This window comes from Equus asinus, chromosome 22 (assembly GCF_041296235.1).
Source record: "Equus asinus isolate D_3611 breed Donkey chromosome 22, EquAss-T2T_v2, whole genome shotgun sequence".
In the NCBI taxonomy this organism is placed as follows: Eukaryota; Metazoa; Chordata; class Mammalia; order Perissodactyla; family Equidae; genus Equus; species Equus asinus.
In genome coordinates, this window is record NC_091811.1 from 65,063,987 (window position 1) to 65,090,577 (window position 26,591).

At 36.0% G+C, this 26,591-nt stretch overlaps 1 protein-coding gene across 2 annotated transcripts in view; it reads left to right on the plus strand.

The window, feature by feature from the left end:
* LEMD3 (LEM domain containing 3) overlaps nt 1-26,591 on the plus strand; it is a 68,307-nt gene that overhangs the window by 13,544 nt on the left and 28,172 nt on the right. For both annotated transcript variants that reach the window (XM_070494329.1, XM_014838589.3), the window contains exons 2-4: nt 17,022-17,059; nt 21,132-21,198; nt 23,473-23,540. In XM_070494329.1, the coding sequence (XP_070350430.1) occupies nt 17,022-17,059; nt 21,132-21,198; nt 23,473-23,540 (173 nt within the window). The remainder of the gene's footprint in view (nt 1-17,021; nt 17,060-21,131; nt 21,199-23,472; nt 23,541-26,591) is intronic.

A 26,591-nucleotide genomic window follows, 5' to 3' on the forward strand; every position in this document is an offset into this window, starting at 1 on the left:
AGCTCTAACACCTGCTGCCTTTTGAAGCTTACTATGTGCCGTGCATTGTGTTCTCTATCATAGTTTCAATTCATCTTTATAATAACTCCATGTTGTAGGGTTTATTCTCCTTTAATAGGTACACTGTGGTATAGAGATATTAATTTGTCTAAGGTCAAACAGGTATGATAGTCTGTAGCAGAGCAAGGATTTAAAACCAAGTCTGACCCTAAAAATCCTTGTCCTGTTCGCTGTATCGCACTGTTTCAAAGCATGGCCACTTACCTTCGGCCAGGTAGGTGAGTGAGATGTAGTTCTGCCACTGCTCAAGTATTTTTGTTTTACTGCAGTGACTTACGGTTAAATTACTCCTTATTTTAAGGTATAAATGGCTTCTTAGCTTAAAGTGCAAGTGGTATCCCCTAAATTCTCACTCATGTTTCTTTGGGAATATTCCTTAATATTCTTTTCACTATTTCCTGTTGTAAACTGCTTTGTACAACTCTTCAAACTAGACATGTTGAAGGAGGGATGCCCTTTGGTTCTGGCACATGAGTGTCCCAGGAGATAAGGAGAAATCAGCTCCTCTTGAGAAAATTCAAAACAGAATGACTACTAAAACTTTTGTTGGCGTAAAAAATTTTTTAAGAGTTTCAGTACCTCACTTTGAGAAAGATTTCGAGATGCTTTTATTCATCATGATCTTTGAGTGATCTCAATTCAGTATCTCAGTCTCAATAAAAATTATCTAAGTTCTTTTACAAGGTGTTAATTTATGGTGGATTTATACTTAGCAACATCTCCTAATGAATTTTAGTAATTCCTTTGAATTACGTTTAGATTTTTAGAGATGTTTGCTCACAAAGACAAGCTGTTTATTCCAAAAGGCAAGATGGGCAGCCCTTAATTTTTGAATGGATTGTCTTCCAGATCATCTGTAAAATAGTTGTTTTTACTTGGAACATGTTTAACTCCAGTCATGCGTCACTTAACAATGGGGATACATTCTGAGAAGTATGTGGTTAGGTGATTTCATCATTTTGTGAACATCATAGAGTGTACTTAAGGGGAACAAAATTTGCTGCCTCAAAATGTGTCTCTTTAACATGAGGATTATTTTAGGTTGATTATTTTTAAGAAACAAGACTCAAAGTTTTTCTTGGGGCCAGCCTGGTGGTATAATGGTTAAGTTTGCTCACTCCACTTCAGCAGTCCAGGGTTTTTGGGTTCAGATTCTGGACATGGACCTACACACTGCTCTTTAAGCCATGCTGCAGCAGTGTCCTGTATACAAAATAGAGGAAGATTGGCACAGGTGTTAGCTCAGGGCCAATCTTCCTCACGAGAAAAAAAAAAAGTTTTTTCTTGTTGCTCCCCCTTAAATGCCTAAAGGAGTTCAGATAAGTAAACCTGTCTCAAGAAGTGAGCTGTCACCTTAGCATAACATGAACTAGGTGGTGGACAGGGAGGAACCTAGAAAAGCCTGTTTGTTGGGTTCCCTTGTGTGTTTCTGTGTGGCCAAACACTTGTTTTCCAAACATTTGCTCCTTTTCACCTACCTGTGAATTGTTTTCCTTCCCTTTGAAGTCCCTGACTCTTCCCACCCCCTACATCTTCTTTTGTCTTTAGCTGAGGATGGTATTTAAGGTGAGGGCTTCAGCCATTTTGGCGAGTTACTTGATTTTCTCCTGTGTGTACATGTTATTAAACTTTTGTTTTCCTCTTGTAAATATCTCATGTCAATTTAATTCTTAGACCACCCAGAAGAACCTAGAAGGGTGGAGGACTAGTTTTCCCTCCCCTACAGTACTTACACACATCTAGATGGTATAGCCTCCTACACACTTGGGCTATATGGTACTAATCTTATGGGACTGCTGTCATGTATGTAGTCTGTTGTTTACCAAAACGTCGTTGTGTGGCACGTGACTGTACGTTGTTTTTAAGTTTAAGTTCCCAGGCTAGCGCATAGAAGTCTATTTAAAACCATATCCTATTTTGGCGCTACTATAGCATTGGTTTAAGGTTCAGGTCCTCAGAGTAGTGGATCATGTTCTGTGGGAGTTGGATGAGGAGGAAGCAAGTTTATTTTTGGCTTTTTATGTTTTCTCCTACTTTTCCATCTCTTAATTCCTGTTCTTATACTGGCCTAAGCTTCCTGCTGTTCTACTGTAATGTTGGCCAAACATTTAAGTGCTCAGTACTTCAAATTTTTTCTTTTTTTTTAATTGAGATATAGTTGACGTATAACATTGTATTAGTTTTAGCTGTACAACATAATGATTTGATATATGGCCATATTGTGAAATAATTACCACAATAAATTTAGTTAACATCCATCATCACACATAATTACAGTTGTTTTTTTCTTGTGATAAGAATTTTTGAGCTCTACTCTCAGCAACTTTCAAATATACAATACAATATTGTTAACTCTAGTCTCCGTGCTGTACCTACATCCCCAGGACTCATCCATCTTACAACTGAAAGTTTGTGCCTTTTGACCACCTTCACCCATTTCACCCACCCCGTACTCCGCTTCTGGCAGCCTCCAGTCTGTTCTCTGTATCTATTGTTTTTTTTAAAATTCCAATAAGTGAGGTCATACAGTGCTTGTCTTTCTGTCTGACTGATTTCATTTAGCATAATGCCCTATAATAAATAGTAGATCCATTTATTGGGTGCTTGGCGAGTGTAAACATTTAATCCTTTTAAGCGTTTTTTACATCATTTTACAAATGAGGCATTTGTAGTGGAGATTAGGTTAATCACTTTCTCCAAAGTTATAGGTCAGAGAGGGGAGTGACAGAGTTACCTTGCTGGTTGAAACTCAGCAGTGTGACTTGGAAGCTCCTCCCCTAACTGTTGTGTGTACTGCATTCCTCCTGCATGTTCCCTCGCCTTTACCAAATCCCGACTCCTTTTTATTCCCTCAGTTCAGCTCCTTTTAGCTAAATCTTAGGGAAAGCTATTTGATTGAGTTTAATTTGCAGTACGGTAAAATTCTGATAATAAAAATTGTGTGATATAATTTATGGTAAAATTTGATAATGTGATTATCTTTAGTGAGAAGTGAACCACTATGGAATCAGATCTTAGCCCACCCTCTGAATAATCCTTCATCCTTGTTTGTGTAGTAGTTGGGTTGCCTGCATTTTTCAGTTAGAATTTGTCAGTAGTTCTCAGCTTATGGGCTGAAAACATTTTGGGGGCTGCACCCATTACAAAGTATTGTCTGAGGACCTAACAAATGATTTGCCCCCCTCATATTGTGCTATTATTTTTCAACTGTATATCAGTACTGCTATGATTAGGATACAAAAAATTATTATATTCATGGTAGAATTTTCTCATATTAGTGAATACTAAAAATACTGTTGTGGAGATCTGAATGCCTTGATATAAATGAAGAAGTCCTTTTACTTAAAAAGTAGACAACCATTTAAAGCATGCTATAAGGAAATTATATATACTGGATATATTTTAGAATTTGTTTTTAAGACATTCATAGGTAATGTCAGAGGATGAGTTGTAATGTTTAAATGACTGACTGACCAACCTACCAACTGGTACAAGGACTTTAATCTTCTCAGAGGTGATTGTACTTCAAATACAAGATCTTTAACCCAGATTCTCTCTCTGATTAGTGAAATTTTTGGCAGTTAGTGAAAAATTCAGACACGATAAAAGATTTTTGGCAGGGAGCCTTGCCTTGAGGGGGGTCTTGCCTTGTCTCTTCCTTACTCGCAGATTTTCTAAGAACTCTGTCATTTCTTTCCAGTAGCTCCATGACAGAGACAAATGAGGAATGGAGTACTGATATATTGTGTTATTTTGTAAGCTGAGCGCTATTTTTTTATTTCATGCTAGGTTTAGGAAAAGAAGAAAAACCTAAGGTTTGTTCATCTCTTTTCTCCCCATCTGTTACACATATTCACAAAACATCCCATTTTATGTTAGGTGACTAGGATACCAGAGAGGTGACTTGCCTGAGATCACAAGTCATAAATGTCAGAGCTAGTATTTCTTGCTTCAGAGATTTTTTTCGTTTTACCCTGCTACCTTTCAATGTGAAAAGATACTTTTCACTCATCTAAATGACATACCTTCAGAAGTAAGCATTACTTAGAGAAACATTTGCATCTTATTTAAATTTTAAAAATTTAATTTGTAGTTTAAATTTTTTAAATTGTACTAGGTTGAAATTAATATAAAACAGCTATAAATTATATTAATACTGTGTCATCCAAGAAGGAAAAGGATAAAAATACCACTCTATTACTTTGAAACTATTTTGTACCTTTTAAAAAATTCTGTAATATTTGGATTAGAGAGTGAGAGAAACTAGGGTGGTTTTGTGTCCCTGCCTGAATTTTGTTGTAGGCAGAATATCAGATGAAATGAACTTTTAAATACAGGAGTGTAACATTCTATTGGGTTGGTTTAGATTGCTTTTTTTATTTTTTTAAGCAAACATTTCCAATCTTTTTTAAAATTCTTTTTTGGTTGATAAATCCTGTAGGAATTATAATGTGGAATAAAGACAGTGAGGTTCATCAACAACTGCTTAGTGATGAAGAAACATACAAGTACTGGAGTTAAATAAATAAAAATCCATACACATAGTGTATGGATTTTGATGTTTAAAAAGCAAGATTAAATAGCCTATAGTAGCGTGTTCAATTTGAAAAAAAAAAAGGAATAAACAGCTTAAAGTAGTAGATAAAAATTCTGGCAAGTAAATCTGCTAACTAGACCAGACATCATATGAATGTAAAGAACTACAGTATCTGTGCTTTAATGTACAAGACCTTTATCTACCAATTCATTACAGGGTTGTTGCCGTGCTTTTCTTTTTTGTCTCTTTTTGTTAATAAATCTTGGTTGTGGGGGAAGAGACTTCACAATGAATAAATAAAACAGATAAACTTGAAATCAACATTTTGCCACAGAAGATCATCATAGGTTTTAAAGAAGTTTTAGGAGTCATTGGCTGCTTTGGGCAGTGGGGTTTGGGAGAAGGTGATGTTGTAGTTGAGCTCTTTTGGTCGTAAAGACAGTCTTAAGAAACAGAGGTTTACTCTGAGGGTGTATGCGGATTGGGACTGTATGGACTTCGGGAATCAGCTCAACTCGAAGTCTGAGCTTTTGCTTGTGCCTCTGTCTCAGTATTGTGCTCAACTTTGTGTTCATTATTTCGTTTAATTTTTAAAGCAATTGTAAGAGCCAGCTATTATTATCCTTCCCTTTAAATGAGGAGGAAACTGAGGCTTAGGGAGGTTAATAAACTTGTCAAGAGTCAGTAAGTGGCAGAACCAAGATTTAAATACAGATAATCTAACCCCTGACATGAAATCTTTGTCCCTATACTAGACTGCCTACTGGTTTTGTATCATCTTGTGTGTTTGTTTTTGAATCTCCTTTAAAATTATCCCCACCTCCTCCTTTAAAAAAAAGGCTTATATTTACTAGACCAGGAGTTCCTATAACCACAGCGGTCCATGAATCTTAAAGAGGCCATAAATGGACTCCAGATGAACAGCAACTCCTTGAAATTATATGCAAATTTTTGAAAGTGTGTGCATTTTTCCGGGGAGAAGGGCCAGAGATTTTACTGATTTCTCAGAAGGGCCTCTGACCCTTCAAGGTAGTGAAAATCGCTGCATTATCAGCTGCCCTGGGGAAGGTGCTGTGAGTTTTCATCTTTGTATTCCTTAGTGCTTGGTTTTTGGTTGCTCAAAAATTTTTTGAACAGAATTTCACAAGTAAGAGATGGTATGTGGGGAAATAAGCTTGAAATTAGTAATGATTTGGGAGTTTTAAGATCCCTTGAATGTTTACTAAATGAGTATTAAAGCATTAGTTTTACTTACTTGTTTCGGAAAACGGTTTTGTTATTGATAGGTTACAATTTTCAGTTCTAGCATATAGTAGTTCTGTGAAGTTAGGTTTCTGAAGTCAGAGCATAAAGAAAAAACTAAGCCTAGTGAAAAATGCCATTGAAAAGTCCCCTAGGTTTAGAGGCTGCCATATGCTCTCTCAAAAAAGTGAGATTTTTTTCCCTCTGGTGTAAGAATAGACTGTTTTAGTACCTGAGGAAGCATTAAGGACCACAGTAGATCTTTAAACATTAAATTCATACTCAGTGTTTGACGTATTCACAGTATGAGAGCTACAGGGGAACTGAGAACAGCCGAGGGAGTAGTATTGTCCTGTGTCCCATCTCTGGGTTTGTCTAGGGGACAGGCTTATTGACCATAACAGCCAATGACATGACTGTGGGGAATTACATGCATCATTTTTTTAGCATTTATTCCTGCATGTTTATTTGTATTCTCTCGCCCTGCTACAAGTGGAAGTTGTAGAAGTTAGAAGTAGACGTTAGGTGAAAATCTGCTATGATCATAGTGTATGTTGTGTTTTCTGTCCGTTGTGTTCCTGTGAAAGCATGGATTTTACTCTTAAGGTTCCATATATTATAACCAACAAAAAGTCTTATTTAGCCTACTTTACTGCATATCGTAACTGCTTATATTTTGTTTTATCCACTGGTTTTGTTTTTGACCTAATGATGACATAAATTCCTGTGTTTCCCACGTGACTGCGTGTCTGTCTGCTTTCTTCCAGAGCTACAAGTCAGGATGTCACTTTCAAGCACATTGCTGCTAAAATAAATGACGGTGATTTCCTTTCTAGCTCCAAATTCAGTTTATATGTTTGTTTCAGTCATAGTTAAATCTCTGTGCTCTGTCTGTACTTATAATGCCCTTTTCCCTTTTATCAGAGCTGTGTTCTTATCCCTGTTTAATGAAAGGAATGAGAACTACTATCATCTAGTTTTTTTTTTTAGTTCTATTCACCTTTTCATTGCTCTGTAGCTTTTCTCTCTCCAGTTTTCTTATTTGCATACTGTCTTTGTGCTACACAAAACTAAACTGGTGGTATTATTTATTATCTCTAGTCATTTAAAATGTTAAACATGGGCGTTATAATACAGAATGTTACTAAGTAGAAGATCTCTTGTATTTAATTGTATGGGAAATGCATGTTGCTTTATTGCATTGTGCTGGAGATAGGTTGTACAGTGTATCACAGATCCCTTTTGGATCTCCAGATTCTCATTTAGCAATATTCTTTCAGAACAGACCTTGTTACAATACAGTTTTACTTGCATTCTTGGCAATGTAAACCTTGAGGAAGTGTTATAGTCAGTCTCTAGTGTATAACAGTTAATTTTTAAAATCTCTTACTACAGTGAGCTGTCATCATGTTTAATAAATTGCAGTGTTGCATTAGCATAAATTCTTTTGGGTGCCAAGTTATCTGTTGCACAGATGCTTGGTTTTATTTATAGGTTTGTGTCTAACCTTTGTGGGTTGACTTGCTTTTATTTTTCTATTCACTTGTCACCATGCAGTAACATAATTCTTTAACTGGCATATGTGCAAAAATAGTTTTCAAGAAGAGATCTGTGAAAGTACTGAAAAAGCAGATCACTCAAACTTTTGGACCTTGAGCAGTGTAGTAAGAGAAAGCTCCCGTTAGTTTAAGTAGACATTGCGCTTTGTCCTTACTTGAATGTGTTCTTAGACTGCCTTTACTCTCAACACTTAATGAATAGACTATATCATTAAAGTCCTTTAAATGTGTAATATTTTGATATTTTCTTGAATTGCTAGTTATCTACCTTTCCAATTTAGTAATAATTTTATTTTAGGGAAATGAAGCCAGTCTTGTAAAATCATTGGTAGGTGAATTACCTCCAAATCAGTAGGTTAAGCGTGTTGGAAAATAATTTTGAATATTTGTGAAACATTTACTTTTTGAAAATTAACTAGGTACAAGCTCCTATATTTCGGCTGTTTTCCTATATGCCAAGTTCCTGACATTTTAGTAAAAAATATAAAATCCCATTTGTAAATGTAAATTATATGAATTTAAAAAATAAGACTGTATTAGGCAAGTCTTTCTAAAACAAAAAAAACCTTTACGTTACAGTAACTTTTCTAGTTTTTTTGCAAAAGAAGAGGAATTTTTCAGTTTTCAATTTGTCGAGACTTTAGAATTGGAAGGAAGAAAATGTTTTTTTCTTGTACAATAAGCTGCAGCTTTTAAAATTGGGGTTTTACCTAATGTGCCTAGGTATCGAAATGATCTTTTACCGGTTCTCTTATAAGATTTTAGCACCATCAACAAATATTTTTTTTTTAAATACTTTTCCTACCCTAGAATTTTATTATGAAAAATTTCAAACAGAAAATTGAAAGAATTGTGCTGTGAACATTCGTACACCCACACCTAGATTCTGTAGTTAACATGTTCAGTATTTATTATATATCTTATCCATCACTCTAGCCATCCATCATTCTTCTTTTTTTTCCCCCTGCTTTTTTCTCCCCAAATCCCCCTGGTACATAGTTGTGTATTTCAGTTATGGGTCGTTCTAGGTGTGGCATGTGGGACACCACCTCAACATGGCCTAGTGAGCAGTGCCATGTCCAGGCCCAGGATCTGAACCCTGGGCCGCCAAAGCAGAGCGCATGGACACGGGGCCGGCCCCGTCATTCTGTCTTTTTAAAAAGTGTTTCAAAGTAAGTTGAAGACGTTATGATACCACACCCTTACATACTTTATGCATATTATTAACTAGAGTGAGGTTTTGTTACTCTTGGGTTTTTTTTAGGTAAAATTTTCATAATCAGATGCACAAATCATTAATGTACCATCAGGTGAGTTTTGACAAATGCATCCAGCTGTGTAAGTTAAATCCCTACAGATACAGAATGTTACCTTCACCTCCACGTTTCCTCATGCCCAGTCAGTACTCCAGCACTTTCTTCATCATAGTTTAGTTTTACGTGTTCTAAAACTTCATATAAGTGGATTCATAGAATACTCATTTTGAGCCTTCTTTTACTCAGCATGATGTTTTTGAGATTCATCAATGTTGCGTTTTCCAGTAGTTCATTCCATTTTATTACTCTTGGTTTATTTTTAAGGCTCAAGTTTATTTTAGGCAGAAATTATTTACCTCTTCCTGAGTTCCTAAAGCCGTCTATACTAAACTCTAGGGTAGTATTGATTCCGTTACGTATCAGAGCTGCTTGTTTATCTCCACTACTCCTTAAGCAGCATGTTCTCAGAACGTGGTGTGTAGAATATGCTTCATAAATACTTGTTGACCAGTCTGTGGTTAGGAGTGTGTCTTTCGGCTTTTGTTACAGAGATCCCAAACTTGGAGTACAATTATAATGTGAAATTAGTGCTTGAATAAAGACAAAAATTTTAATTACAGTCTATTTTTCTCCCTAGGGAGTCTTCTTTTCTATGGTGAGCAAATGTGAGACTTAAATGACCACATGGTTGAAAGAGACTATAATGTTCTTTATCATATAGAGGTAAAGAATAAGAACCAACCAAATAATAAGGCTATTGCCAATTTAATTATGAGTTTTGACCTTTTATTTCTTTGGGTGCATTATTTCAGTTTTCGTTATATTCTTAGTGCTTTGGTATCCACATTTAAAGCCCTTTTTATTTAATTTTACAAAATCACTGTGTATGTTCTGTCATTCTTTAAGAATAGCTTATTTGGAAGTCATACAGGATTGTTGCCTCTCTTAAACCAGGGCACATGAAAAGGTAGGAGCCCTAGAGAAGTGGAGAAGCTTTTGAGCTTTCGTCCTCCTTCCTTTGTCTTTCACTCATTACTCCATCTAGGTCTGTACCTCTGTAAATGCAGATAGAGTGGTGGGATTAAAATGGAAAGGTGATTTATAAGTAGAACAAGGGTGATGCAAGAGTTTACCTAGGCAAGTTTTATATAGTAGACAGTTTTTGTCCATAAAACTTTGTCTATTTTGATTGCTGATTTAATCTCAATATTCACAGTCATTTATTTATTAAGTATACTTGAAGTGAACTCTTCTGTGTTTTAGAATGACTGTATATTTAATAGAGCCATTAAACAATTGGAGAACTTTCAGAGAACAAATTGGCAACGTGCTGTGTTGCAAAAGAATGTACTGCCTTGTTCATCCTGTCCATTTTTAGATCCATCTGGCTAATGGTGAAATGCAGAAGTGTTTGCCACACAGGTGCAGTGTTCTGCAGCTGTTGCAAACATTTGCCCCCCAACCCCCGCTTCTTCACATGTAATTATGCTCTGTTTAAACCATTAGTGCTAAATGATGGGATTTGAGAATTTGAATGTCTGTTTACAAAAAGGTACAACTCAGAGAGATAATTGGTCATTTAGGCAGCTGAGTTTAACTGCCTAGATGTCTTGAAGTTTCCAAAGACTAAAGCCTAGCCTTAAGGTCATCGAGTTTTAGGATTATAAGAGACTGCCTTTGAAAGCACATGTCTGAAAAGTTACTACGCTCTAGACTGAACTTCCTGAGGACAGGGCTTATATGTTTTTATTTTTTAATTTCCTGCAACTAGCATAATGCCTGGCACATAGTAGGCACTTGATATATGTTTGTGAATATCTTATGTTGAAAGATGAAGCCAAAATGTTGTTTAGATGTGGTATGATCTAAATCAGAAAATTATGATTTTTTTTAAAGTGATGCCTTGTGGTAAGTTTTTTGCAGTCTTACGAACACAGTGCCATGGCAGCAGAGAGAAGGGGAGTGATTAATGCTGCCCGTGGTGGTCATCAATGCCTTATATTTGATATATCATGGAAGATTTTCCCTGGACTACCATTAGAGAGCTTGGTTCTGAAGCATCTTTCTCAACTAAGAGACGACAGACAACAGTGTGTTCTCCAACAGCAGTGTCTTTTCCTCCTTAAACCCATTTTAGGCATTTTTCATGCATTAAGTCATAAGGAGATGATAAGTTTAATGATTCTAAATCTGAAAAGTTCTAGAGAAGAATGTTTTTCTTAAACCAATCAGAACCAAATATTTTCTTTCCTGTAGTTTTTTCTGTAATGAAAAAGATGTAGGCTTCAGAGTCAGACATAGGTTTGAATCTCACTTTTTTAAACTGCTTTTACCTCAAGGAAGCAACCCAACCTCATCATGCATCAGTTTCCATAAAAGTAGGGGTGGGGTCGGCCCCATGTCCTGGTGGTTAAACTTCTACATGCTCAGCTTTGGCGGCCTGGGTTTGTGGGTTCGGATCCTGGGTGCAGACCTACTCCACTCATCAGCCATGCTGTGGAGGCATCCCATGTAGAAAGTGGAGGAAAGATTGGCATAGATGTTAGCTCAGGGCTAATCTCCCTCTAGGGGGAAAAAAAAAGAGGAAGACTGGCAACAGAGGTTAGCTCAGGGTGAATCCTCTTCACCAGAAAAATAAAAAATAAAAAAATAGGGGTAATACTTACTCTACAATAGTGGTATAAGGATGAAATGAGCTACCTCCTGAGTATATGGCATCAGTATTCCTGGAACATACCAAGAGCTCAATAAGTATAATTTCCTTTTTATTCAAAGGAGAGGGTTGTGGAGTGCTCAGGATTATAGTACCCCTCTGGCATTGGTGAAGCTGTTATTCTAGGAGACTGCAGTATGCCTTCAAGCTTTTATTCGTTCAATATATATCACGCAGTGTCTGCAAAGAATTGAGGTAGGTAGAGATTTTGCAGTCTTGTTGGAGGAAGAAACAAACAACAGTTAAACTGTGATATAAGGTAGTAAAGATACTGAATAAATACATAGGGCTTCTGAGAAGAGAAGAGTCATGATAAGCTGCAGTGGTTAGGCATCCTTTATGACTATAGCAGAACTGCAAACTGGACCTCGAAGACAGAATGAAGCAGAAGGAAAAACACCCAGGCTTGAAGAAGACCAGAAAGATCAAAGGCTCAGAGCCTTCCTGGCAGAATTTATTTTTCCAGCTTTATTGAGATATAATTAGCACATAACATTGTATAAGTTTGTTGATTTGATCCATTTATATATTGCAAAATGATTACTACTGTGGCATTAGCTAACTAACACCTCCATCCTGTCACATAATCACCATTTCTTTTTCGTGGTGAGAACGTTTAAGATCTAATCTCTTAGAAATTTACAAGTGTATAATACACTATTATTAGCTAAAATTGCCATGTTGTACATTAGATCCCCAGAACTTGTTAATCTTATAACTGGAAATTTGTACTCTTTGACCAATATCTCCCCATTTCCCCCAGCTCCTGGCAACCACCATTTTACTCACTGTTTCTTTAGGGTGTTTTTTTTAGATTTCACATATAAGTGATATCATATAGTATTACGTTTGTCTGACTTATTTCACTTGGTATAATGCCTTTAAGGTCCATCCATTTTGTTGCAAATGGCAGGATTTCCTTCTTTCTCATGGCTGTATAATGTTACATTGTGTGTGTGTGTGTGCATCTTCCTTAGCCATTCATCTGTTGACAGACTGTTTGGTTGTTTCCATATCGTGGCTACTGTAAAAAATGCCGTACCGAGCATGGGGGTGCAGATATCTCTTTGAGATCCTATTTTCATTCCTTTGGATATATACCCAGAAGTAGGGGTGCTGGACCATATGGCTGTTCTCTTTTTAATTTTTTGAGGAACCTCTATACTGTTTTCCGTAGCGGCTGCACCATTTTACGTTCCCCCCAACAGTGCTCAAGGGTTCCCTTTTCTCCACATCCTCACCATCACTTGTTATCTCGTCTTTTTGAGGATAGCCGTTCTAACAAGTGTGAGATGATATCTCATTGTCGTTTTGATTTGCATTTCCCTGATGGTTAATGATGTTGAGCATCTTTTCATGTACCTGTTGCCCATTTGTATGTCTTCTTTAGAAAAATGTCTATTCAGTTCCTCCTGGGAGAATATTTTTGTATACTGATAATTGATAGTAGTTTCAAGTATTCAAAACAGAAAAATATCGAGGCTGACTGAAGTTACCTGTGCTGTTCCAGAGAAAGCAGGAGGAAGGCATCCTGAATGTACGATTTTCTCAGTTTTCCTGGGCCATAAATAACAGATCATTTCTTTTCTAAATGCTGAGGTCTCTTAAACCTAATCAAGAGAGTGACCCACCGCTTACTACGTGTGCGTTTCTTCTAAAGCAGAGGCCAGATAACACGTTTCCTGTTCTCTGAGCTTTCTCACTAGGAGTAATATATAAAAGTCTTTAAGGTCCTACATTATTTGTATCTACTGACTCCCTTAAATGATCTTACCAGTTTGACTGCATTTCTTGCTATTTGCCCTGTCATCCACTCTGCTCCATTTCCAGGAGTAATATGATAGGCATACTCCCCTTCACAGTCTGTACGCTTCTTGTTCTGTCTGTAAACTACTTCCTTCAGTTATCCACATGGCTTGTTCCCTCTGCTCTCAGATTTTTATACAAATGCAACCTTCTTAGTGTGGCCTTCTGACCATCTTATTTAGATGGTCCCTTACATGTCAAGCACCATTATGCTGTTTTACCTTCAAAGAACTAAGAACCATTTGACATACTATATATTTTTAAAATGTGTTTGTTCATTGTCTCTTCTAACCCTCTAGAACATAAGCTCCTAGAGGGCAGGGATGTTTCTTATTTTATACACTGCCACATTTCCGGTGCCTAGCACAAAGTACTCAATAAATGTTTATTAAATGAATAAACTTTATCTTTCTTTGTGAGTTGTAAAAGGACTTTGGTCACTACAGATTTTTCTTCCTGTTACTGCCATTGAGTGACCAAAATGGAGCCTGTCTGAGGAGAACATCAATTTATTTGGTCAACATTAAGATGTACTTTGTGAATACATTTATAGGTTGATATACTTCCTTTTGTTTCCTTTTTATCTGTGTATTCATAATGGTTGATAAATTTGATTTCAGCCTAGGACAATGAAAAAAAGTTTACACTTGACAGAAAGGATCAGTAAAACTAGTAACGTTTTTGAAATTTATGTGTGAGAGAGAGAAATTTGAAGATGGTGAGTCGACAATGTGTTTATAAGTAAGTAGGAAGTTATCGCAAGATTAGAATTACTTCCTTGAAGCAAAATGTGATGGGAAATCATTAGATGATTTTGAGGGGTCTAGTAGTATAATTAGTTTGATTTTTTAAGGAATTTGATTTTTACAATCATTGGGATAGTTAAAGGGGGAAGAGAAGTCAAAACATTAAGGACATTTACAAAGACAAGTTTGGTGTCTTTGAGGTTTGAAGTGATCTGAACAAGAAAATTGAAGGAGACATGGCCAAACCAGGAGAATTTGAGAAAGAGTAGTAATGAGAAGCTGGTGGGGTGTAGATTATAAAGAAGGACCAATACCAGGTCTCAAATGGCTTCAAGATTCTGCCTTTTAGGGGAAAGAAGAATAAAGTTTGAAATACCAACTTGACATTATCATTGGTTTAGGGTAAAGAATGAGACCTATACTTTACTCTCAGGTCCATCCCTAGAAAAGAGGCCAATGAGTGGGGTGGCAGTTCTCTGCTGTGGGATGCTTTTGGAATATGCTTTCTTCTCTACAGTTACCTATTTGGCAGGGGAGGGAGGAGTATTTTCACTGGGGTTAACATATGTGTTATTTCCATTAGAATTGAAGGTAATTTGGATGAGATAAAAGATAATGTGGTTTTAGAAATACTGAAATGATTTGGGGGAAGAAAAGTTAGATGTGTAAAGATGCTTTTAGAAATTTGAGGGCTTTTGGTTTGTTAAAACTGCTGTTTTTAGATGTTTTTAGATGGAGCGTCTTTTCTAAAACTTAACCTCAAGGATACATTTTACTCCTGTTGTTAATTTAATAGGTCTATCTGTTAATTTAATAGATGACAGTTGTCATAGGAAATTGGGGGAAAATTTCTTAACAGAAGTTGTGTAGGATGGAAAGTATACTGTTGGCTTTGTAGATATGTTATACTCTTGGGTATCTTAGCCCATTAGACAAGAGGCAGAAATCTAGAAAGATAGGAAGGGCAGAGTGGTGTTTTTCAACAGAATTACTGTTCTGCTCTTTGGCTTTCTTGTTATCCTGTTGCTCTTCCTCCCCAGTTGCTCAAGAACATCCTCTTCTCCAGCTGCCTGCAGAACTGAGCACTTCAGCTTAAATGTTAACACACAGAGTAGAATACAGAAAAGCACAACCAGCACTTCTCAGGCTTTCTCTGTATGTACAGTACTGTGCCCAGCTCCGGCATAGAAACATGAATAACATATGGACCCTCACAAAGGCGCAGTCTAGTGGGGAATGTCTACAATCTACAGTCATGCTTTCAGAGAGATGCTTGAAGAGCTAGTTTTCCATTTAATAATCTCGACAAAAAATAGTTTTTGTGTACAGTCAAAAAATAACGCTACCATGGCTTTTCTTCATAGATATTAAAACCTGGTTTTTAGAATTGCATGTTTTAATTTTTTTTAAATTTATTTTTATTTTTTATTTTTCCTTTTTCTCCCCAAAGCCCCCTTATACATAGTTGTGTGTTTTTAGTTGTAGGTCCTTCTAGTTGTGGCATGTAGGACGCTGCCTCAGCATGGCCTGATGAGCAGTGCCATGTCCATGCCCAGGATCCAAACTGGTGAAACCCTGGGCCCCCGAAGTGGAGCGCACGAACTCAACCACTCGTCCACGGGGCTGGCCCTACATGGTTTTAATATCTTTTAGAATTCTTCTTATAAAGAGCAAGTAAAATGTTGTTTGACCAATTTATTTTAAGTAGATTGACAAGGCATCATTTTTTAGTAGTATATTGAACTAAATATAACTATTTTAAATTGTTCAAATTTTACATTAAATAAAAATTAATGTCATTAAAAAGTATCAGTTTAGTCCAAGTGTGTTCTCATTCTTAACATTTTATTTAGTCTTTAAGCTGTATTATTTCTTTTTCCTCTTCCCCTATTGAGTACTTTTGATCTACCTTTCAAAGTTTTTTCTTTCCTAGCATTAAAACCCTATTGCTCCAAAGAAAAATGTTGTCTAAAAATCCATTAGCAAAATCCCTTTGGATAATAGCAGGGTACATTTTTTCCCTTGCTTTTTTATTGTACCTTGTTAAACTGGTCTCACACATGAACTTTCTTAGAATCAGGCAGTTCCTGGTTCCTATGAGACTTCCTGTTTTCTCAAATAAAAATAGAAAAGCACCTCAGAAAGGAAACCTGGTCAGTGTGAACTACTCCGTAGGCTCAGTTGGTCTTGGTTGTGACCTGGATTATAGAGGTCCACCGATCTGAAAGCTTTGAATATTTTTGCATGTAATTCCAAAATAGATGATAAGGAGGAGATTCTAAAATATAACCATGAGAGATGCTACATATTCAGCCATAAACTTGTTTGTGTCTTTTTGGGGGGGGGGGTGGCTATAGGGATTTTGGATGGAAAGTGGTAAATCTTTTCCTTATAATATTTATCAGAGATATCAAGTTGTTTAATACTGAGACTTAATTGTTAGCTACTTTGATCTGTCTGTTTCTTGCCACTTTTCCAGATTTTATCAAGGATTAGGAAGGGTTTTTTAATCATTAGAAGTCAGAATTATAAATGAATTATTCGGTTTTAAAGCATCTTAGATTTCCTCAAGTAGTAACTGCTTTTAGTCTACATTTTGAAGAGAAACCAAGTTAAGGGGGAAACAAATGATATGGTCATTAACAGTAACAGTAATATGTAACATGTATAAAGTGTTTGATACTATGGCAAGCATTTTATTTGGTTTATCTCATTTAAGCCTTTCAACTGTCTAAGGTAGGTATCATTGTTTCGGCCTTCCTTTATTGAAGAAGAAACTACAACTTAGAGTGGCTAAGTAGATGTTAATTCAGGGTTCCTTTGCTAGTAAGTAATGGAGCTGGGACTTGACCCCAGCTGTTCCGACACCAGGGCACCTGTTCACAATTATTACAGAGAAAACCACAAATTCAAAGTGAGAATGGTAAGTATAGTAAGTCTGAAAGATTACTTCCCTAGCCTTTATTATCATCAGTTTGTTTACATGTTTACATTCAGTTTTAGCAAAATAACATGCTGGCATTTAAGAGGGCTTGTTTAGGGAGCCTCTCATTCTCATTCTTCAGTGATGCTAATAGTTTTCTTTTTTTCTTTCCTTGATAGTAAAAAACCCATTTGATGAAACATTTGGAAAAATACAAGTAAGTAAAAGATCATAATAATGATATTTTGTCTCCTGTTTTATATGATAAAAGTATTAGGATGACTGTCAACTAAAAAAACAGTAATTTTAAAGGTTCTTTTAGGCCGAAGCAATAAATTTTCTTATTTTGAGCATTCTTTAACTATAGTATAATTAAATCTGACACAGATTTTTCTCCTAAGAGCTGACCTGTTTATCACTTTAGGGTAAAAGCCAACTGCCAAGTGAAATACCAGTGGTCTCTCATCTGGGGATCTGGTCTTTTTTTCCTGTTTCCTTAAGTTGTTGGAGACCCTAACAGTTTTTGTCGTCTTTGCCTTCATCTTGTCTCTCCCTGGAGCTTTTGCTCACGGGCATGCCTGTTCAGCCATCAGGAAGGCAAAGGATTTAGAAAGACTCAAGGGATCTATAATATTAATTTTAACCTAAAATTTTACTCCCATGAAAATATTTTTCACTTACCATCATTATAGGCACTTCAAAGATTAAGATATTTGAGCTTATAATACACAATTAGTTGTTAATTTTTTTATTATGGGAACTGACAGTAATATAGACCTATATAGAAAACATTATTTACTGTGCTGAAGGATGTGTAGTCAGATCCACAGAATATTACTTTAGATTGTCAGAAAGTGGCACTTTCTAATGATTATTTTTAGTAATATTCTATTGCAGTGATATTTGTTTTTTAAAAAGTTATAATATGATACTATCAGAATAGTAAGTATAACACTGCTGCTGGCATTATAATTTAATGTATTTTTAAAAGGTCTGCTTTTTGGTGAGGAAGATTGGCCTTGAGCTAACATCTTTTGCCAGTCTTGCTCTTTTTTTTTCCCCCCTCCCCAAAGCCCCAGTACATAGTTATATATCCTAGTTGTTGGTCCTTCTAGTTCTTCTCTGTGAGATGCCACCACAGTATGGCTTGATGAGCAGTGTGTAGGTCCGCACCCAGGATCCGAACTGGTGAACCCCAGGCTGCCATAGTGGAGCATGTGAATTTAACCACTATGCCACTGGGCCAGTTCCTGGCATTATAATTTAAATTTGTATAATATACTCCTGAACATTGGGGGAAAAAAAGGCTTTATTTTCTTCTGTATAATTTTTCCCATGGGAGAAACTGAAGTTCTGAACCTCTGAATAATAGCAATGATTGTAATGAAGATAATGGCAGTTCACCTACATTAGGTGCTTATTCTGTACCGGGCACAATGCTAAGTGTTTAAAGTCCATTATTATCATTTAATCGGAGACATGATAATTGAAATTGAAAATTTCAAGTGAAAATATCCTTGAGGAAAAACTTGGCTGAGGATAGAAGAGGGAAATATATAAAGGTGACAGTATATGAGAAATTTGACAGAGTCACCCTACAGTTTTGATTTTTTCCCCCAAGAATGAAAACTTTTCCATCAGAAAATGCTAGATGTGTTAGTAAAAGTCTGGACTTTACCAAAACAGACAGTTAGAAGGTAGCTATTTTAAATTATAAAATTATTTTTGTTTAATGAAAGGTTACTTGATAGCTGACTTTTAATATGGATTTATTTGTAGATGTTTAACTTGTTTTTTAGGGTGATTATGGAAGCCAGTAGTTAGAAACATTTCAAGCTGAATGTTAGGAGACAATCTGAAAAGCAGTCAGACTGAAAGAAGGTTGTAATGAGACTATAAATAGCCAGTGTGTTTCTGTAGGAAAGTAACTTTTACATTTGATTTACATGCTTTTCAGATTTACTTGTAGTTTAGCATACTGTTCTTAAAGATAATTGAACCAAAGCCTTTCTGCTTCTTTCTCAAAATTGATTTGTTCACATTAGGAACATATTCCATAAAACCTATTTAGATCATTATTTAGTTGATCCTTTGGGTGGCACTTGAGACCCTTGTAGTATATATAAATGGTCATTTTGAATAAGTTACCATAGGAAAAATAATTCTTGAAAAATTAATGAGCCTTTTGGATGCTTAAATTCTTTGTATGAGAATGTAACATTTTGTATGTTATCTTATTCAGTATGAGATCTAGTTACATCTAATTAGGTTTTGTTATTTCTTCATCTACTCCAGTGTTAGTATCTGTGAGTCAAAAGATGAAGTTTATTCCCAGGCCTCTGATATTCATTAAAGTTGTAATCACAGAGGACAGGTGTCAAATTTTTGGATTTGAAAGGGGAGTGGGCATGGGCATGATCAGGACATATAAGACAAAAAGGAAATTGTCTCTTTTCCAGATAAAGGAGGAAACAAACTTCAAACTCTCAGTTACTTTAATACCAGAGCTTAATTAGGTTTACCTTGGTTTTCTGTATCAAGTCCATAAGCTACACTATCATTGGAACTCCTTCTCATCCTATGATATTAAACGTATTTATTAGAAACTATTTTGTGGTTTAATGTATCACAAATGCGTAGCTTTCAGAATCCTGGATTTTAGCCCCTGCGGTTACTTTTTGATGTATGATTTTTGCAGTTTGGATTTTTAAGCTTATGAGAAGATAAGAACTGGCTTGATTCAGAATCTGGTTGAGATAGAGTTGGGGAGAAAAGAAGCAGAAGGGTTGGAAGGCAAGTAATCAGCTGAAGGAATGTCACTTGTCTATGTCAACCATCTCGCTTCAAACTGGAGACTGCTGGTAGGATTGAAGAGCCTTTCATGAGTTTTCTTCTTCCTACTGTCACTGATTAAAGCTGGTTGACAAAAGCATGCCACCCATAGTGTGCAAATTTGTCTCTTCTGTCCCTGAACGTACAACATGAAAATATAAATGGGTGAGGTTACGTGTTGTTGGGCAATAAGTGTTACTTTCCCTGCTTTTTATATTCTGTCTGAATTTGCTCCTCGTCATATTCATCCAGTAATCCTGTTTTGTTAGACACTTGAGAAAGAAAGGAAATAATAAAGACACAGGCACCTTGTGAATCATGAGCTTATTTCACATAGTGCGATAAGCTATAATTACCCCCTTTCCTTTTCTGCCCTCCCCCATTGCTTCTGTTGGTCCCTTTTAATTTGATTGCTCTTCACTTGGGGTCTCATTGCTTTAGATTACTTGGCAGGGTGCTTAGACATTTCAGTAGTCTCCTCTCTGGTCTCCTTTCATATGGTCAGAGTAATATTCCCGATGCACAGTTTCTCTTACTTTCCTCTTCTGAAACTTGCAGAATGAAGTCAAACTCTTTTTCTCAGTATCTAGGGCTCTCTAGCAGTTGATCCCAAACTACTTTTCCAGTAGTTTGTTGAGTCGCACTATCTACTGGTTATGTAGGAAATAGAACCAGTGCGTTTATGCCTTCATACCTTTCTTTGCTCATGCTGTTCCTTCTGCCTGGAATGCTCAATTCTACTCTTCCTGTGCAGCCCAGCTCAAATATTCTCTCTTCCATAAATGGATCTCCTTCCCCCCCTCCCTGTTCTGTATTTATGCTATATTTTGTTTGCAGCTGTAACATAACACTTAATATGTTTTTTGCCCTTGAGAACAGGAGCCATCTTGTTCACTGGGTCTCTCGATTGGCTGAGAACAGTTCTTAACTCTTAGCAGATATTCATTAAATGTTTGTTTCCCTTTAATGGTTCATAAATTTATACAGGGCCACTTTGGGAGCCTAGGAATGGTTGAGGGAAAAATCAAAGTGTGAGTACTCATTCCCTTATTACTAAGCAGTTGAGTCAGATTAAGACACATCATGAAGGGCAGTCTTGAAGGAAACAGTCTCCTGAGAACAGCACGTAAGCGTGCACTGTTGTGGAGGGATGAGGAGCCATCGCTTTGGTGGATGAGGGAGTTGGTTGTATCTGAGACTGTTTTTAGTACTAACTTTAGTGCCAATTTCCTGATCTTCCTCAAGAAAGTAAAATATTTAGAGTGCTAATTTAGATTCTTAGATTGAAGTTTCTTTAAAAGATGGTAGCCCCTGTTTAAATATGAATTTGTCTTTCAGATTATGTAGCTTCTATGATTTTAAATTCATTTACTGTTTTTCTTTTTGAATAACATTATTATTTGCTACGTATTTTTTCTTGCAATTGGATATTTTATAATAATTTCTTTCAATTTTAGGAAAGTAAAAAAAATCTTATGATGAACACTTTATACAAGCTTCATGATCGATTGGCACAGCTTGCAGGTAATGTTTTAATGTTAATAGTCTGTAAAAATGTTTTAAAATTAATTTGCACACATAGCATGCTATATTAGTAGAAATAGTTTTCCCCAAGTGCGGTCTTAGTTTGTGGAGTATTTTCTCTTTAGAAGTTTTTATTATCTATATGAGTGGATTTTTATTTTTATACATATATTTAGTCAGGGCCTTTTTCCTGCCTGCCTTATGTATTGGATGAATTATAGGTATATGTTGTATTATATAATGTGATTCTGAAGTCAGTCAAATTTCTTTATTGCATTAATAGTAACAAAAAATTCTGAAAGCTTAAATATCAGTTGAATTGGGTAAGCAATGTATTAGCTAAAATCCTAGGTTAATATAAAAGCACAGATTTTCCTTTGGTAGTTGTATAGGTGTGATTTCCTTGGATAAAGCAAATATATTCTAGAATTTTTTCTCCTGATTCATTGCATTTTCCTCATATTCTGCTCTTAGTAAGTCTTTGAGCGCTCTCAGGTATCAACATATCTGCAGTTAGAATACTATAGGTGAATTGGTGTCAAGTTTAGCATATATAAGCTGTAGTAGCAGTTTATCTGTTTATTACTTTTTAACATTTTTTAGATATTCTTATTTCACAAATAATCTGAAAGAAAAGACTTTGGATCCTCTTCTTAGAAACAGTTACAAGAAAAGAAAAAATGTAGTTTTCCAAACTTTTGTATGTAGCAGATCCTTTTATAGAAACCAGATCATTGGTGGAAGCCTGGTAGGTAAACGTGAACTTCTCTGGTTGATGGAGGCAGTTAGGATCCTGACAGTTCCCATCCTCTCACCAGTCTTTGATTTTTTTCTTTGGGTCTTTATGGTCAGGATTTTTTTAGGCTCATAATTCTGTGTATATCACTAAAATCCTTCTTTGCATTGTCTGACACACCGTGATATTCGTACACTGCAAGCTAATAACATTTATTTGGTATACTGTAACACCCAGAAATAGGTTAAGTATATACTCTAGTTAGGAATTCCTGATGTTGCTACCACAAGCTTCTACAGCTTTCTCTATAGTATGAAGTGTGCTAGATCAGCGTAATCTGGGGTGCTTTTAAAGATAAAGCTTCCTTCTTCTAGAGCAGGGGTCAGCAAACTTTTTTCTGTGAAGGGACCAGATAGTAAAGTTTTTAGGCTTTGCAGGCTAGACTGCCTCTGTCACAACTACTCAGTTCTGCCGTTATAGCATGAAAGTAGCCATAGATAATACATAAATGAACGAGTGTGTCTGTGTTCCAATAAACTTCATTTATAAAAAGCAGGGGTAGGCCAGATTTGCTGTATTGGCTGTCGTTAGCCGACCTCTGCTGTAGATCTATGGAATCTGATTCTGAGGATGCATTATAAAGTTTGAAGACTGACTTGTTCATCTAATAGGTATTTCTTCTCTTTTTACAACCATGACCATTAAAATCTGTCTACTTGAACAAAATTGATAAATGGAACGTGGTTGCTTTTATGATGGAAAAATTAGTCAAGAATTTAACTTGTAGTTTCATGTTAAAGTTTTTTTAAAAAACTAGTTGAAAGAAACAGGGCAGGAAAAACTTACAATTGTAGTTTAGTATAAGGATAATTGATCTCTAATAACCACAGATGGCCTGAAAGAAAAGGCTGTGAATTTTTTTCTTATAAATAGCTACAAGAAAAGGAAAATGTAATTTTCCAAACTTTTGTATGTAGCACATCCCTTTGTGAAACCAGATCATAGCTGGTAGCTACTAATTTCCCTGTTGATCTGTGTTACAATAATTTTTAAAGCATGTGCACCCCTTGCTAAATATAGGCTTAGTTATACTCTGAAAATGCACATTTTGCTTCAAACTTATTTGAACACTTGAATTATTAGCTTTAGTAATAGATGTATAAGTTAGCATAATGAATTTTCCCCCTCGAATAATAATACATCTGTGGAGGGCCTTCTGTGTGCCAAGAGCTAGGCATAGGCATCAGTGTGACGTGTTCTACCCTGGCTAACAATTCAGTTGGGAATATAAGAGGAAGATATATTCCCACCTAGAATGAAATGCACTTAAAGGTGGTGGTTTATGTAAAGATATGTGTTTGTTTATATTACTTACTGGAATTTTTTTCTGGAAAATATAAATAATATTGTTCATCTTTCTTTACTGATTCTAATAATATAACCTATAATTGTGTAATTTCTAAGATATTTTGATTAATCATATTTGTTCTGTTTAACATAGTACTGATTCAAAATTAATAATATGCTGATTTTTCCAGGAGATCACGAATGTGGCAGTTCTAGTCAGAGAACACTTTCTGTCCAAGAGGCAGCTGCATATTTAAAAGTAAGCACTGAAATTAAAATTTTAATAGCTATATTTTTAAAGTTTATATAAATTGTTACAACTTATATCAAAAGTACCATGCATTTGATTACTTTAATTGTACTCTTAAAAGCTTGGGGGGCTGGCCTGGTGGTGCAGCAGTTAGGTTAAGTTCACACATTCTGCTTTGGCGGCCCTGGGGTTCACCAGTTTGGATCCTGGGTGTGGACCTGCGCACTGCTTGTCAAGCCATGCTGTGGCAGGAGTCCCACATATAAAGTAGAGGAAGATGGGGCATGGATGTTAGCTCAGGGCCAATCTTCCTCAGCAAAAAGAGGAGGATTAGGGGCAAATGTTAGGTCAGGGCTAATCTTCCCTCAAAAAAAAAAGAAAAAAGAAACTTGGATTTGCTGTTTGGTATAATGTTAGCAAGATAGAGAAAGTGAAATTACTAAAGTTTGTTTTGGAACATTCTCTATGAGAGAATGCACGTTAATTTGGAAAGGGTACGAACATTGGTGAGAGAAATTGAGAAAGGTAAGTAGCATGTAAGATAGCAAGTAAGCATCTGACCATTGTCAGTTATTTCAAATCTTCTGCCCTGGGTTAATTTCATCTCAGGGTACTGAGAGAACTTGCAGGTGAATTTTCTAAACCACTATAAATAATCTTTAGGAAATTCTAGGTGAAAGGAAAGATACTGGAAGGTTAAGATGGACAAGTGTCATTCTGACTTCAGAAAGAGGAAAGTGAATTTTGAAAAACGTGGGGAGCTTGATGTCAGTCCATTTCCATAAAGATACGGATACTTGCAAATGGAAATACTGATCCTAAGGTGTTGGCGTGGGTTCATCGTGAACAAGTCATGTCATACAAACTTCATTTCCCTTTTTTTATTGTAGTGAAAAACACATAACATGAGATCTACCCTAATAATAAATTTTTAAGTATACAGTACTGTATTGTCAGCTATATGTGCATCATTGTACAGCAGATCTCTAGAACTTTTTCACCCTCTGTGACTGAATCTCTGTACCCGTTGCGCAGCAACTCCCCACTTCCCCCTCCTCCAAGTCCCTGGCCACCACCATTCCACTTTCTGCTTCCGTGAGTTTGACTACAGTAGATACCTCACAGAAATGGAATCATGCAGTATTTGTCCTTCTGTGACTGGTTAATTCACTTAGCGTAATGTCCTCAAGGTTCATCTACATTGTCACATGTAACAGGATTTACTTCTTTTTTAAGGCTGACTGATATTCCTCTGTGTGTGTGTGTGTGTGTGTGTGTGTGTGTATCACATTTTCTTTATCCATTGATCCATTGATGGACATTTAGGTTGTTTCCACTTCTTGGCTATTGTGAATAATACTGCAGTGAACAGAGTGCAGATATCTCTTAGATCCTGTTTTCAGTACTCTTGGATAAATACCCAGAAGTGGGATTGCTGGATCATATGACAGTTCTATTTTTACTTTTTTGAGGAACCTCCCTACTAGTTTCCATAGCGGCTGCACCGTTTTACATTCCAAAAAGTAGTTTACAAGGATTCTCTTTTCTCCACGTCCTCAAAAATGCTTTTTTGTTTTTTGTTTTGTTTTTTGATAATAGCCATTCTAACAGGTGTAAGGTGATATCTCCCTATGGTTTTGATTTGCATTTCTCTGATGATTAGTGATGGTGAGCATCTTTTCATATACCTATCAGACATTTGTATATCTTCTTAGGAGAAATGTTTATTCAAGTTCTTTGCCTATTTTTAAGTCAGGTTATTTGATTTTTTTTGTTATTGAGTTTTAGGAGTTCCTTATTTATTTTGGATATTAGCCCTTATCAGATACATGATTTGCAAATATTCTGTAGGTTGGTTTTTCACTCTGTTGATTGTTTCCTTTGCTGGGCAGAAACTCTTTAGTTTCAGGTAGTCCTACTTGTCTGTTATTGCTTTTGTTGCCTGCCTGTGCTTTAGGTGTCATATCCAGAAAATAATTTTCAAGACCAATGTCATGAAGCTTTTTCCCTGTGTTTTCTTCTAGGAGTTTTATAGTTTCAGGTCTTATGTTTAAGTTTTTTTGAGTTGATGTTTGTGTATAGTGTAAGACAAGGGTCCAGTTTCATTCACTTGCATGTGAAAATCCACTTTTCTCAATACCATGTGTCGAAGAGACTATCCTTTTCCCATTGTGTGTTCTTAGCACCTTGTTGAAGATCAGTTAACTGTATGTGCGTGAGTTTATATCTCTGTTTTTTTCCATTGCTCTGTATGTCTGTCTTTTTCCCAGTACCATACTGTTTTAATTATTGTACCTTTGTGATGTGTTTTGAATTCAGGAAATGTGAGGCCTCCAGCTTTGTTCTTCTTGCTCAAAATTGTTTTTGCTCTTCAGAGTTGGAAGGTTCCATAGGAATTTTAGGATTGATTTTTCTATTTCTGAAGGAATGCCATTGGGATTTTTATGGGGATTGCATTAAATCTGTAGATTGCTTTGGGTAGGTAGTATGAACATTTTAACAATATTAAGCCTTCCAATCTGTGAACGTGGGATGCCTTTCCATTTATTTGTGTCTTGAATTTCTTTTAGCAATGTTTGTAGTTTTAAATGTGTAAGTTTTTCACCTCTTGAATAAGGTTTGTTCCTAAGTATTTTCTTTTTTTTAATGCTATTGTGAATAGAATTGTCTTGATTTCCTTTTTTGATTGTTGATTTTGTGTATAGAAATGTAACTGGTTTTTCTATGTTTTTTTTTGACCCTGTAACTGTGCTGAATTTGCTTAATTCTAACGGATTTTTTGTGGAATCTGCAGGGTCTTCTATATATAAGATCATGTCCTCTGTGAACAGAAATAATTTTACTTCTTCCTTTCCAATCTGGATGTCTTTATTTCCTTTTCTTACCTAATTGCTCTAGCTAGGACTTCCAGTATTACATATTGAATAGAGATGGCAACAGTGGACATGCTTGCCTTGTTCCTGATCTCCAAGGAAAGACTTTTCAGTTTTTCACTGTTGAATATGATATTAGCTGTGGGTTTTTCATATATGAACTTTATTATATTGATATAATTTGCTT